This window comes from Alexandromys fortis, unplaced genomic scaffold, assembly GCF_014885135.2.
Source record: "Alexandromys fortis isolate MF-2015 unplaced genomic scaffold, M_Fortis_MF-2015_v1.1 scaffold_191, whole genome shotgun sequence".
In the NCBI taxonomy this organism is placed as follows: domain Eukaryota; kingdom Metazoa; phylum Chordata; class Mammalia; order Rodentia; family Cricetidae; genus Alexandromys; species Alexandromys fortis.
Window position 1 is genome coordinate 2,667,946 of NW_026068064.1, and position 15,201 is coordinate 2,683,146.

A 15,201-nucleotide genomic window follows, 5' to 3' on the forward strand; every position below is an offset into this window, starting at 1 on the left:
ATCTATCTATCTTTTAGCTTTTAGATACTGAAATAGTACTTCGATCATTAAAAGCAATTTCAAGTACTACTACTTGGCTTTAAATTTTCACACGTGGCTCGGGTTATATTTCTGTGTGACAGCGGCTAGCCTGTGCTTTTGGCACCCAGCAGGGAAAACTTTTCACGCAAGAGTTTTGCCCTCGCCCTTTGCTACAGAGGCGGAGGCTAGGGTCTGGACTCCAGGGCCAGGAGGCTCCGGAAGCCCCACGCCGTCGCCACGTTTGAGCTCCCGTTCCAGAAGCGCAGGAGACAATCCGGAGGGAACACACCAAGCGAGAGCCGCTGAGACCTCCCGGAGCTCAGAGCAGAGCCCACGCCCTCCTCCCTCTCCCAGGGCTGTCACTTTACCCACGTCACAGCACAACCACGTCACCGCTACCCAGCGCGCCTCACAATGACGCGGCAGCGGCCTCCGGGGAACGCCTCTGATTGACAGGGCGGACCGAGCACTAGAAACGAAGTGTCCCCTCTTCCGGGGCGTGTCTAGGGAAAGAGGCGGGACTTTCTGTCCAGCCGACAGTACTTTAGTGGGCTGGCCGGATGTTCCCCCAGTGAGATTCCGGAAGCCGGAACCTGGTGCAGCTTTGCGTAGCTGCAGGCGAGGTGGTGTCTTCGGACCTGGTGAGACCGAAACGCTGCTCGGTGGGTTCTCGGCTAGGTCGTCTCCTGTCCCTCCCGGCCCCGCCATGGCGACGTACACCTGCATCACCTGCCGGGTGGCGTTCCGCGACGCGGAGATGCAGCGGGCGCACTACAAGACGGACTGGCACCGCTACAACCTGCGGCGCAAGGTGGCCGACATGGACCCGGTGACCGCCGAAGGCTTCCAGGAGCGGGTGCGGGCGCAGCGGGCCGTGGCGGAGGAGGAGAGCAAGGGCACGGCCACCTACTGCACCGTGTGCAGCAAGAAGTTCGCCACGTTCAAGGCCTACGAGAACCACCTCAAGTCGCGGCGGCACGTGGAGCTGGAGAAGAAGGCGGTGCGGGCGGTGAGCCGGCAAGTGGAGATGCTCAACCAGAAGAACCTGGAGAAGGGCCTGGGCGCCGACAGCGTGGGCAAGGATGCCATGAACGCGGCCATCCAGCAGGCCATCAAAGCCCAGCCCTCCACGTCCCCCAAGAAAGTGCCCTCCGTGCCCGCGGAAGGGTCCCCGAGGGCGGCGGGCCGGCGGGGCGCTCAGGATCGGGACCCCGCGGAGAAGCCGCCCCGGCTGCAGTGGTTCGAGCAGCAGGCGAGGAAGTTGGCGAAGCAGCAGTGGGAGGAGAGTGAGCAGGAGGAAGAGGATGAGGACGAAGAGGAAGGTAATGGCTCCGTCTGGGTCGGGGTGAGGCACCGGGTCCCGGGAAACTCGCCGATGGAGATGGAGGGCTGGGGCCGTTTTAGGGATGTTGCTCCTCTAGGGGTTGAACTATGCTTGTCAGGGAGCCACACCCACCCAGGCCGTGCCCGCCGCCAGTTCTACTGTGTTTGCCACTGGGTCTCAGTGTTCTCCAGGCTGGCCTTGACTTTCTAACCCCTTACTGCGGCCTTCGCCGGAGCTGGGATTATCTGCCCACGGCATCCTGCCTGGATTTAAGGTTGCTAACCTGATTTGTGTCTAAAATAGTTCAGCAGATGGGTTGTAGGCCTCCGTTTTTATGGTTGCCCTCGACCTCACCGAACTTCGGGTGGACCTGAGGGGAAGAGTATTTAATGGTTGCTTAAACATTTTATTGTGGGCGAGGCGAGCCTTACTTTTTTTTTTTATTCACATGAAGTTTTCTTTATGTGATTTGAAGGAAATAGCGTGTGTTCGTTGGAAGAAAAAATGAGGGCTTTCATTAGGACATTGCGGAGTGATGAGCCAAAGGGCTTTAAATGCCTCACTAGTCTGCACCTCCACAGGAAATGTCTTTCTGCTTCCCTATTGTGGATTCGGGGCCCAGAATAAAAGGAGAGTTGCTTTATAAACGAGTGGCATACGGATGAGGGTTCACACCTGTGCACACAGAAAGACAGGCTGTTGGCACACTGCTTTAGCAGTTGTCATTCTAGTGGCTTCTTAGGGTTTGGCATTTAGCATAGCTGATTCAATCTGAGTGAGGGGGTTAAACTGCCAGCAAGCCTGAAATGTGGGGGCCCCAGCCAGCAATCAAGGCTCTTTATGAAGTATTGATTCCACCGCCCCTCCAGCATCTGAATACTGGCAAAGTTTGGGTTAATGTCTCAGTCTGCTTATGCTTCTCTAGCAAAATATCTTAAGCCTGCTAATGTATAAGGAACACGAACATATGGTGCCACAGTCCCGGCTGTCTCTAAGTCAAGAGTCTCGCTTGACTGTCTGGTGAGGGCCTGTTCCACGGACAGGGTATTTTTCTCAGACTTTGTCTACACAATGGGAAAGGCAGAGAGGTCTAGGTTGTGGACTCATGGAGGACAAGCAAAAGGCTAGCTGGTTCACCTGAGTCCTTTTCTTAGGATATCAACCCGTTCGTGAGGACTTATCGAGTTCCCACCGGTCACATTGGTGATTTAGTTGAATTTGGGAGGACACATACATTCAAAAAATAGCAGCAGTTCATATATAACACAGTCACACATAGCATAATATACAGTCAAGTATTCCTGTGAAGTGGAAATGGTCGACACTGTTATTCAACCAGTTCAGAATCCATTTATCTCTCTATCCAGTACTGGGCTAGGTACTGTGAGGCATAGGAGCGAGTTAGAGAGAAAGATCAATGTTTGTTAGCATTCAAGCATGTCTTGAGGGTAAATAAGAGTCTAAAGTGAGGTCCTGAGAGAGAATTTGGCTTCTGGGGGACAGGCAGGATTATAATAGGTCATGAATCATCGTGGTGTCTTTGTGCTTACTTTAATATATTTTTAAAAGTAAATTGTTTTTCAAAATGTCTGGCTTGAAGATTGGGAAGATATTGATTCAGATGATGGATCGGAATGTGAGAACCCTGGACTGGATGAAGAGGATGCAGAAGATGCAGAAGCTGGGGAGAGCCCGCCCCCGGGTGCCATCCCAGTAACAGACTGCTTGTTTTGTTCCCACCACTCAAGCTCCCTCGTGAAGAATGTGGCTCATATGACTAAAATCCACAGCTTCTTTATTCCTGATATAGAATATCTTTCAGATCTGAAAGGACTCATTAAATATTTGGGTGAGTACAATCATTTTCTTTTGATGAAGAAATGCTTTTCAGTTTGTGAGAATAGTGAGATTTAACCTGATTTGGGAAGACTGACTTCTTATTTTTCCCTTAAATTTTGTTACCAGGAGAGAAAGTCGGTGTTGGCAAGATTTGCTTGTGGTGCAATGAGAAAGGGAAATCCTTCTACTCCACAGAAGCTGTGCAGGCACACATGAATGACAAGAGCCACTGCAAGCTCTTCACAGATGGTGATGCGGCTTTGGAGTTTGCAGACTTCTATGACTTTAGGTAAGATGGAGTTTGTGAAGGGGTTGAAGTCGTATCTGGACTGGAGTGATAATGCACAGTGTCTGCCCCCCTCCCCCCCGAAAATGAGCTGGGCTCATCGTGCAGCGAGCTGTGATGTCACACTCAGCTTTGCCCAATGTATTCTTAACCACATTACACATTTTTCTGCTAACAAGCTCACTTGAACACTTCTAGAATCGTCAGGATCTCTAGCCCAAAGTGTCAATGACTTGGTTTTTGTGATTAAGTGGTCAGAACTTTGATTTTATTAATTACCTTCTGAATGGACATACAAAAATTAGGTTTCTTGTTTTGGGCTCCTTGAGAGACTTTGAGTCAAAGACTGACTTTATGCCAGCTCCTGGCATTTGGTAGAAAGATCATTTAATAGGTAGTCAACTCTAACTGGGATCTTGAACAATTCATATATATGTAACAAGCATATTAGGTGAATAATTAGTTGCTTTTGTCAAAATTTCTGTGATATAGCATAGTGTATGTACAGGTATGTGTAAGTACCGTGCCAAGCAGCCACAGCCCAAGTGATACAGATGGTCAGAAAAATTTTAATCTTTTAGAACTCTTTTGTCCTCTCTTCCTGATTTTGTAGTTTGCAGTTGAAAGTGGCTGTTGGATAGCAAAATTAGAGCCTTGGCACTACAGAAGTCATATCTGAGTTTCTGCTGGAGATAGAACACATCTTCCCTAAGCAGTAGATAATATTTATCCCTCTCTCGTCTCCTACCAGACTGCAGTGTGTTTGACCTTTAGATTGATTGTCTAATTGGGAGTAGGCTAAGCAAACACCAGAGATAGTCAACTTGGTAACTGGCTTGAAATAATGAAGTCTAAACATTGTGATTTCTTTATCTACATCTGCTTTTTGTACTCAGTCTAGCAGATTTCAGTACCTTCTATGGACTATGACTACCAATTTATATCTCTAACTTCAGACTTTGAAGCTCTATTTAACATTTGCATTGCATTCTGCTATGCAATCAAGCCTACTCCACCTTACATAAATGATAATTCTGTCCTTCCCAGTGTGCAAGCCAATAATTTTTCAGTCATTCTTGGTATTTTACCTTTATGTTTGCATTAATTCTTTAATCAGATCCTGTTTCATCTACCTTGAAGTTATCTTCAGTATGTGTGGCTATTTTTCATTTCCTCCAGTGTCAGGGCTAGTTTACCATCAGTTTTGTTGCCTTCCTGATCTTTTCCTCCTCACCACCTTCTGTGTTTTATTCTCAAAGCTACGTGAGGGATCCTTTTATCATATTAAGTCAGATCAAGTGCTGCTCAAAATATTCCAAGGGCTTTTCTTCCTCCTGAAAGTAACAGCCAGAAGTTGATGGCCTACAGTGTCCCAGTGTTCTAACTCTAGCTATGATTTTGCTGTTTGCATGCCTGTGTTTTTTTCTTTCTAATATATATCAGGTATGCGAATCTCAGAGTTTTTGCACTTCACTTTAGCTCAGAGTCCAGTGATTTGGGTCCTCATTTCCTGGCGGACTCTAATAAATTTCACTTTGCCATTGTGACCTTCAATGACTGTCTTTAATAAAACAGCAATGCCTACCTAATCATTTTTATCCCTTATTATTCTTATAGCCCTTACTACGTTTTCACACAATTTGTATTATTGCTATTGTTCCTCTTGTTGATGGGATAACTCCTTCTTTTGCATTGTTACTATTTACCAGTGTGCTCCTAGCTGTTGCTAGGAGTTAAAGTTGATACTGATGCAAATGGTTAAAAAGTTTCCTGCCTAGGGATGGCTCAGGAGGAAAGCACTTGGCTGGCTTATTTAAGGCCAAGCCTTAAATAAACATCTAAACATCTTAAGCAAACACAGAATAGTATGTTCTTTGTATGAATGTCCTTTTTTTCTTTTTTTTTTTTTTTGTGGACTTGGTGTGCTGTTTTGGCTCCAAAGTGATTAGCAGTATGAGCCTTGATAAACCAGCATTAAATAATATATTTGTTCTATAAAATAAAAGTTGATAATGTGTTGTGGGTATAGACAGACATTGCTGTGCTTTGCTTTTATGTGGGTGCTCGGAATTGAACTCAGGTCTGGTTGCCTGGCTGGTGCTTTACCCATTGAGCCATCTCCCATCACTGTCTAGTCATTTTTCTCTGGGTAATTTAAATAGGAAAATTTGGATATATTTAGAAACAGATTCTTCTAGAACTACACTGTCCAGTGTGGTAATTACTAGGTATATCTTGTGGCTACTTAAGTGAAATAAAAGATATTAAAAATTCAGTGCATTCGTCAGACTATCTGCATTGAAAAAGTTGAGTACTTGAAAGCCTGCCTATCTAAAGCTAACATGTGAGACACATGTGTCTTTCTGCCATCACAGAGTTCTGTCGGGCCACAGTCTTCTAGAACTTATTTCTGTTGGGAATAACTTGTTGGCCAGTTCTGTGTTCATGTCTTCTGCATTTGTTAATCTTTCTAGAGAGAGGAAAACATCCTCTTAAGAGTCATTTGGTCACCTTTGTTGCAGAGAAATTCTAACAGTAGTTTCATCCCGCAGTTCCTTAGTGGACTTTCCCTGGACGCTGGTGGCAGCCCTGTGGCGTTTGCGAATGCAGTTTGTCTGTTGAGTCAAGTCCACTCATTAGTGCTGTTTTACTGTTGTAGGAGTAGCTACCCAGACTACAAGGAGGGGCAGGACCCTGGTGAGATTGAGGAGCTGTCCTCAGAAAAGATCTTGGAATGTGATGATGAAACCATGGAGCTGATACTTCCTTCTGGTGAGTGTATTTGTCAGGAAGAAATAGCTTACTGCCAGTGTGCTGTGGAAGGCACGTGTCATCTTCAGTTACCTGCTGGACCGAGGGAAAAGAACGTGGACCTTAAAGTGGTTGGTTTTGTGTTCGCAAGTACTTATAAACTGTAAAAGTAGCTGCTTAGCTCCAAGTTGGCACTCTCAATAAAACTGGATTGTGGTTTTGTTTCTTTTCAGGTTTAGAATATTTTGGCTACGTATTTCCTTAATATTATTTTTTAAAATGTAGACTTATAGATCACTCCCCCTCTCCCTCTGTATATATGTATGTATGTCTTTTTCTTGTTTCTGGTCTATCTGTGTATACATGTGTGTGTAGAGGTCAGAGGTCAGTGTTGGCATCTTCCTGAGTTGCTCTCCTCCTCATTACTTGGTAGTTTCTCACTAAACCTATATAGCTCATCATTTTGCCTAGGCTGACCGATGAGTTCCAGGAATGCACCCCTCCAGGCCAGGGTTACAGATGTGTGCCAAGATTCCCAACTTTTTACCTAGGTTCTGGGCACCTGAATTTTGGTCTTAATATTTACATGACAAGCACCTTACCTACTAAGCCATCTATCTTTCTAGGCTTTCCTCTCAGGTTTTTTTCTTCCTTCCTTCCTTCCTTCCTTCCTTTTTTTTTATGTTCTTTTCCCTCTTTGAACTGATTCCTCTGGTACATGTGTTCTTACATAGCTCAGGCTTTCTGTCAGTTACTTTTGCATAGGTATGACCAAAAATCTGGCTTAAACAGGAATTTATCTTGGTTCATGGTTTCAGAAAACTCAGTCCATGACCATTTACCCAAATGCATTTGGGTACAAATATAATGGCTGTGGGACCATGTGGTAGAGGAGACTGTTTACCTTGTGGCAAAGGGAATAGGAACACAGTAGTCTCCATGGAGTAGGCTCCAGTGATCTGCTTCTGTCAATTAGGTCCTACCACCTTAAGTTTCTGGTTTCTTCACTCAAACTGAAGCAGGTTTGATATGTTGATATTTGAATAGCAGTGCTGGGTTGCCTATCTCTAGTAGTTGGAGAAGAGGCATGGAGGATGAATTCCACCTTCTTCCTTGGAAAGTAGGACTCAGTGTAGGAATTTTATCCCAGGAATGAGAAGATGAAGAAGTCATGAATATGAGAAGCATCCACTGTTATTTATTATATAGGAAGGCAGAAGTGTGCAGTTAACTGGTAAGAATGGAGTCGCTACAGAGGGCATGGTTTGAAATGAAAGAGAAGGGAGTATAGAGATGTTAGTAAAATATGAACTGATACCTGGTGTTTACTGCGTACATAACACAGGCAGGCTTTACAGCAGGCCTGGAAATTCCATCCTCTTGTCTTCACATGGCATATGAAGCTGACCTGTGTTCAGGCTCCTTATCCAGGACCTCACACCAAGCCTTTCTCTGCTTTGTACACTACGTAGGGAGTTTTGCAGTAGCAGCACCCCCTTTGCCATGAAGGTATCTGGTGAAGCATTCTATATGTTGAATCTTGCTTTCCTATCTTGCTCTACCGAAGCAGCTAAACACATCTAATACCACAAGCTGTCATTAACTCAGACATAATAACCTTTAATGCCTAGAGCAGAGAGAATGCCTTGAGGATAAAATTCTTAGATAGTCAGGAAGTTTTATTGTCATGTATTGTAGCCCATACAATACACAGTGGTCTGAGCTCATGGGAGCTCAAAAACTCTAGACAGACAGCTAGGAAGCCTGTATGGGACCAACCCAGGCCCTCTGCATGTGTGTGACAGTTGGTCTGTTTGTGGGAGCAGGGCCTGTACCTGGCACCTGAGCTGGCTTTTGGGAACCTAGTTCCCATGCTGGGATGCTTTGCCCGGCCTTGATGCAGGGGGGAGGAGCTTGGTCTTGCCTTAGCTTGATGTGCCATGCTTTGTTGATGTCCATGGGAGGCCTGCGCCCTTCTGACCAGAGAACTGGAGAAGGATTGTGTAGGCAGAGGCTCCTTGCTCATTTCCCAGCCTCCCAGACAATGAAAAAAGTACCCAGTAGAGGGCGCTCTGAGCATTTCTCTGGAAGATTGTGGAGAGGCACAGTTCCTTTTCCTTCATTACTTTTCAGTTCATATGGAGGAAATTGGTGTGAAAGATACATTGATTTATTTGCCAACTGGCCAGACGAAACTAGTGTTGTATCTATGAGAAATGCACAATTAATTTTAGGATGTTAGAGTTGGAGATACTCTAGTATCTAATATCAGTTGCATTGGCTGTTCAGCAGGAATGGATAGTTTCATAAGCAGTTGCATGATGGAAGCTGGATGGACAGAAGTTTCATAAGTCTGTCATAAATGTTGTTATTAAGCAACCATAGTGTTCTAAAGCTGATGTGTTCTTTGGAGGGCCTTCAGGTTGAGCTGCTCTTAGCACTTTATGTGGTGTTAGTGCCAAGTTCTCACTGTAACCGATGGCAAAAGTAGCTCACTTCTCTTCTGCCAGCTCTCAGTAGTTGGAAGATACATTTGCAAATGTTGCTTATGAACATCATATTTATTTACTGTATACTAATTACCATTTTAGTTTTTATTCATTTAGGGATAAACATCCTTGCAAATCTGGACTCCTGACCTAGCATTGTAATCTGGAAATCTGAGTAAAAATGCTGAGATTTTCAGAGAGGACCTTCATTTAGATGTGAATCTTTTCCCATTAGATTCATCTCACATGGACATTCAGTGATTTTCCTGAGTTGAGGCACCAGGTGCAAACCAAGGTCTTATTAGGAAAATGCCAGAAGCATCAAGTAGCTAGCTTCTGAGAGATATCTTTTATCTGTCTGTGCTGGCATCCAAAGACCACGAGAAACTAGTTCTTGTTGACCACGCTGGCCTCAACGCAGAGATCTGCCTGCCTCTGCCTCCCGAGTGGTGGAATTAAAAGCGTGCGCCGCCACCTGACCTGACTTCATTCGATTTCTTAAATAATCACAGGCTTTGAAGAGAATTTAGCTTTATCATTTTTGAGGTATTCAGGTGGTTTCTATCATTTGGAAGGAGCATCTCAACTTTGTCAATATGGCTGGACGATACTTTGCTGTTGGTGGTCTGCCTCTGAATTTTGCTCTGTTCAGTAGCATCTCTGTCCTTCAGCCACTAGATGTCAGTAGCAGTCCAGCTGTGACAAGAAAGATGTCTACAGTGGGTGTCGGATGTCCCTGTGGGGTAAAGTCTACTGTTGGAGGAGCCCTGGAGTAGAACACTGACCCAGAGAAAAGATGGTTTTTTTGTTCCTCTCTGTCTATGACTTGCAGACCTAATGTCAGGACTATTCCTGCTTGATCTTTTCAGGGAGTTTTTAGCCTTTATCTCTTATATTTTTTTTTTAATGCTGGTCTATTTTTTCTCTAGCAGATGAAGATTGCCCTAGGATTACTTCTGTTTTCCTACTAGGTTTCCTAAAGTTTTATGCCCTTGAAGATTTTTTTGGAAGCCTTTGGCTTATAGCTCTAACTTGAAAGAACTTCCCTGTTCAGGATATGAATGTTTGCTCTTTTGAAAAACAGGTGCCAGAGTGGGTCATCGCTCCTTGATGAGATACTACAAACAACGATTTGGCTTGCCAAGAGCTGTGACAGTCGCTAGAAACCAGAAGGCTGTGGGCAGGGTACTCCAGCAATACCGAGCCCTGGGCTGGACAGGCAGCACAGGTACATTGATGATCCATGGCCTTCGTGGGCTTGGGTGACATGATACCATTGCATTGTACCGGGTCTTCTCCGAGGGAAGCTTGACTTCTTAGCTCTGGGGCTTCTGTTACCACATGATACCTAGGGCAGTAAGTCCAAGACTTATATTCTTATGTACATAATATTCCTGGCTTAGTAATTTGATATACATCACATTTATAATAGTTTATCATGTATCTAATAGTAGTATATCATGTTTATAATAGTTATTAAAAGTATAACTTAGAAATCAGAAAAAGTTGAAATTACCTGGAGGTAACACAGAAACAATATCTAAGTGGTTAATAGCTTGAACTGTGGAATCTAACGTGTAGTCACATGTTATAAACTTTTATATCGTGAGCATTATTAAAGATCAGTTTCTATCCATACAAGGGATATAATTGAGAGACTTGACTGTCCTCATGCATGTGTGCTATAGTGCATGTACTACTTGTTGACAGCCCTCTTTGGCAGTTTTTCTAAATAGAAGAAGATTAGAATGAGGAAAGCTGACAGCTGAAGTTGTTAAGCTTTGAGACCACAGGGTACCATCACTTAACTCTTAGAATGTGCTGTACAAAGTTGTCTTTCTGCTCTTCTGAGAAATAACAGTCCAGGAGGAGGTGGTGGAGATAAGAGGACAGGTCCTCTGATGTCCTGGAAAGCTCTGGTGCCTAGAATCACTGCAGACTCACTGCTTACAAAGTTCTCACACACAGTTCTGGGCTCACATAGACTTCCGAGCTCTGTTGTTTAGAGTCCCCACATTGGCATGTCTTTAAATATAGAACTCGCTTACCCTAAGCCACTTTGGAAATTCTCTACAAAGATTTGACTTTTCTGGCAACCAGTAAGAGACCTTGCCTCATTTCTTACCTTCCTTCCAACTGCAGGAGCAGCTCTCATGCGTGAGCGGGACATGCAGTATGTTCAGAGGATGAAGTCGAAGTGGATGCTGAAGACGGGGATGAAGAACAATGCTACTAAGCAGATGCACTTCAGGGCTCAAGTGCGGTTCTGAGAGGCTGAGACCGGAGATGCATCTCTGACTGCACTTCCTTCTTGTTCGAGGACCAGTGAAGCCAGATTGTGGAATTGATCTTTTGCTGCTACTTCATTTGTTCTGATCTAATAAAGTCAGAATCATGTCAGTCTTCAGATGCCATTTTTGAGCAGTTTAAAGCTTTTAAGTGGTGATGTGTTTGGTCGGTTCCAGGACCTGCATCACTGCCTGACAGGTGCTTTATCGCCTCAGTGTCCAGATGCTTTCGGCTGTCAGCACAGTGTGGGGACATGTATTTGTCTGCCCCGGAATTCTGTGTTCCCGAATAACTCACCACATCAAGTCACGGGACCTAGGTCAGGGACTTTGCAGCTTACATGGAGCAAAATCGAATGTCACTCATGAATGTGTTTGGCTGGGGAAGTAGTCCATGTGTCTGGGCATGTAGATAAAGTATAGGGAGGAGAGAACATGTGAAGGGCTTGCTGTGAAGGGTTTTAAATTTCTAAGAACGAGGAATGCCAGCTTTTATGTAGTGTCTATGAGTGCCTCACAGTTAAGTCTATGCGGAGGTTCTTAGTGTAGGCACTAGTGATGCATTGTCAGGAAAGCTAAGCTCAGTATCCACTGAGCTACTTTCGGGACTTTGGAATGGTGATATAGTTCTTAATCTTTAAATTGTTTTGGTGTTGTCTCAATCTTTTAATCTCACAGGTTGTGAGTGCTCAGTAAACCAGTCAAAGTACCCATTCCATAGTAGGCTCTTCCCAGCAGTGGGTTAAAGTATGAAGTCTCCTTCAGTGTCAAAATGGCCGTACCAAGGTCAATGTCTTAGTGAGCACAGTACTCTGATGCAGTGACTAAGGATGCCAGGAAGCTGCAGTTCTCTGGACGGCTTGCTAAATGGCCTTCGCTGGCCTGTCTTATTTTGAAACTTGGGATACAGAATTGAATTTTATGTTCCTCAGGGTACAAATTCACTATCATTTAAAGAGAGAAGGGAGCTATCTTGTTTGAGTTTTTTCCTCCATCTCTTCTAGCATCCTCCCCATTAGAAGTACTCAGTCTCTTGACATCTCTGACGGCTCTGAAATCTGTACCTTTGTAATGTGTTTCAGTGTTTGTTTTTTTTAATTTAATTTTTTTTTTTAAAACAATGTTTTCTCATACCAATCCCAGTCAATTCCAGTTCCCACTCCCTCCCTTCCTGCTCCCTCCACCTTCCCTTCACCTCACCGCCCATCCAGTCCTCAGAGAGGATAAGGCTTTCCATGGGGAGTCAACAATGCCTAGCACATTACTTTGAGGCAGGACCAAGGTCCTCCCCGCTATATCTAGGCTGAGCAAGGTATTCTTCCAAAGAGCATGGGTTCCCGAAAGCCAGTTCAAGTGGCCCCACAGTCTGCCCCAGCCATGCAACTGTCACCCACATTCAGAGGGCCATGTTTGGTCCTATGTCGGTTCCCCAGTTGTCATTCTGGAGTCAGTGTGCTCTACTAGTTCAAGTCAGCTGTTTCAGTGGGCACCCCATCATGGAGTTGACCCCCCCTTCTTCTTTTTTTTTTTTTTTTTGGTCATCTTCCTCTACTTTGCTTCTTCTGCTTCTTACCACTGGAGTAGAAGACAATGGTTTTGGTGTTTATTAACCTCCTAAATACTAAATACTAATACTACCTCCATTTTTTTATAAGCTATCCTCATCCACCAAGAGAGCCTTTGTTCTGATTTTGGGCTTATAGCGCAACCTGGTGTCTCACTTCTGTACACATAATTTTGTAAACATTTATTTGCCTTTTCAGCTTGTGGAGGCTTTCTTCCTGGGATTAACCCCAGGACCAGATCTGGCCCCTCCAGGTTGGTTTATGTGGCTTTAGCTTGAGACATCAAGACTGGATCAGTACTGAGAGAGCATAAGCTGATTCCTTGTGTGTAGCAGAGGCGCTTGGCAGCCTGGTTTCCACTGCCCACCTCCAGAATCGACACTGGGCCGCTGTATTCTTTCTGCTAACCCTATAATGGCTCTCTCAATTAAGATATCTCTTTCCTCGCCTTTCAACTCTGTCCTTCCTCCATCTTGACTATCCCATTCCCTCAAGTTCTCCTCAACCTCCTTCTCCCCTCCCGTTTATGCCTCAGTGGTGGCTAATACCTGGCAGGCTGCCATTGACCTCCAGGGAGCCTAGTCCCATAGGACACGTAGCTCCCATCCGGCATAATGACGTATGTCATGTCACACAGACGACACTAGAGTTGGTGTGGCAGCCTGCCTATATGCATGTTGAACATTGTGCATTCCTGTTGCCTGTAGAAGTCAGAAGAGGGTATCAGATCACCTAGATTTGGAGTTACAGATGATTGTGTGTTGGGAGCAGTGAGACCCCAGATCCTGAATTTCTTGTAAACAACTTGCTTTTCCCTGATCTGAGTGCCTACAGCTGCTCTGAGCACGAGACCTTCAGGAGTTCCTGATGGCAGGAGAGTGGTTTCTGGTGGGTTTGGCTGGAGCATGGCTATCTCTATATAATCTGCCCCTGAACACAATAAAGGGGGCATTTTTTTTTTATAAAACAGAAGACCCTCCTGTCTTAGGTCATCTCAGAAGAGTAAACCTTTACCCGTCTTTGTGTCCTTTTCTGGGCTGCAATTACAGGTGAGTGCTCTGCATGTCAGATTTGGCTGTAACTTGGATGAAAAGAGTTTCTGTGCTGCATGCTCAGTCTCAGAAGTTTAAAGTGCTGAGTGCGGCTCCTACCTGGCTCTCCAGAGCTAGCACAAAATGGTATGTCCTCCATTTTGAAATTGGAGAGAGGTGGAGCCAACATCCAGAGCAGCTCAGAGGCACAACTGATTCAGTCACAAGGGGCTCCACCATGTTGGACTGGTTCTGTGCACTGGCACCCAGTTCGCGAGTTTTGGGAAGGGAGCTGGAGGTTAAAACACACACACACACACACACACACACACACACACACACACACACACACGCAGACAGAGTGACACGGGTCATCCTTGAATTCCCCAAGAATGCCCCCTTTATTGGGTTCAGGGGCAGATTATATAGAGATAGCCACGCCACAGCCAAACCCACCAGAAACCACTCTCCTGCCATCAGGAACTCCTGAAGGTCTCGTGCTCAAAGCAGCTGTAGGCACTCAGATCAGGGGATTACAAGAAATCCAGGATCTGGGGTCTCACTGCTCCCAACAATTGTGATCCGGTATGCAGTTGCTTGGAACCAAATCTGAGTCCTCTGGAAGAGCAACAAATGTTTCTGAGCCATGTCTATAGCCCCAGTTTGTTTGTTTTAGTATTTTCTGAGTAAGCACAATAAATTTCTTAGAAGAACTAAATATACATTTAGCACTCTTCTATATTTAATAAACCTACGGTAAGATAATTAGAACTACTGAACTCACCCAAATTGTGTTTCTTAAATCTGTAATTTTGATCCAAGCACTTGAGAGGTAGAAGAAAAAGGAGTTTAAGGTCAGCCTCTAATACATAACAAGTTCACAGCCAGCCTAGGACACATGAAGCCTTGTCTCAAGAGAAAAAAAAATATTTGTTACCATTAATATTTTTTCGTAAAAACATCACCTCAAGTTATAGTGAGTTTAAATTGCTTTAAATTGTTTTTGTGGTGCTGCAGCAATGCCACAGACCAACGTATAAAACACTGTCTCACAGCTCCAAAGGCAGAGTTCATTAGCCTAGCTGTCTAATCTGGAAAAGGTTTTTCATGGTCCAAGTAAAAGATCAAGAGAGTTAAACCTGCCTTAGTAAACTCACTCTCGCAACACTAAACCCTACTGGGACAGCAGTTGTAGAGATAGGAGCGGTGGGGCTGCGTCCCTGGCACCCGGCCGCCTGCATGGCAGGCTTATGCCCTGAAATAATTACACGGAAACTTTTTTTAAACACTGCCTGGCCCGTTATCTGTAGCCTCTTATTGGCTAGCTCTTACATATTGTTCTAACCCATTTCTAATATTCTGTGTAGCCCACGAGGTGGCTTACCAGGGAGGATCTTAACCTGCGTCTGTCTGGAGTGGGAGAACCATGGCGACTCTCTGGCTCAGCTTCTTTCTCCCAACATTCTCTTCTGTTTACTCCACCCACCTATGTTCTAACCAATAAAATGGGCCAAGGCAGTTTCTTTATTATAATTAACCAATGTCCTTCCTCCATCAAGCAGTATTAAGCAGTTCATATGGACAGAGCCTCTTAAAGGTCCCGTCTC

The 15,201-nt window shown here is 44.8% G+C and overlaps 1 protein-coding gene across 1 annotated transcript; it reads left to right on the forward strand.

Moving 5' to 3' along the window:
* Positions 1 to 576: 576 nt before the first annotated feature.
* Positions 577 to 11,110, forward strand: Znf622 (zinc finger protein 622). The gene is made up of 6 exons (XM_050120486.1): positions 577 to 1,343; positions 2,946 to 3,194; positions 3,311 to 3,473; positions 6,130 to 6,242; positions 9,795 to 9,938; positions 10,853 to 11,110. Exons 1-6 carry the CDS (start codon positions 728 to 730, stop codon positions 10,978 to 10,980), a joined length of 1,413 nt encoding a protein of 470 aa, XP_049976443.1. The 5' UTR covers positions 577 to 727; the 3' UTR covers positions 10,981 to 11,110.
* Positions 11,111 to 15,201: the final 4,091 nt, after the last annotated feature.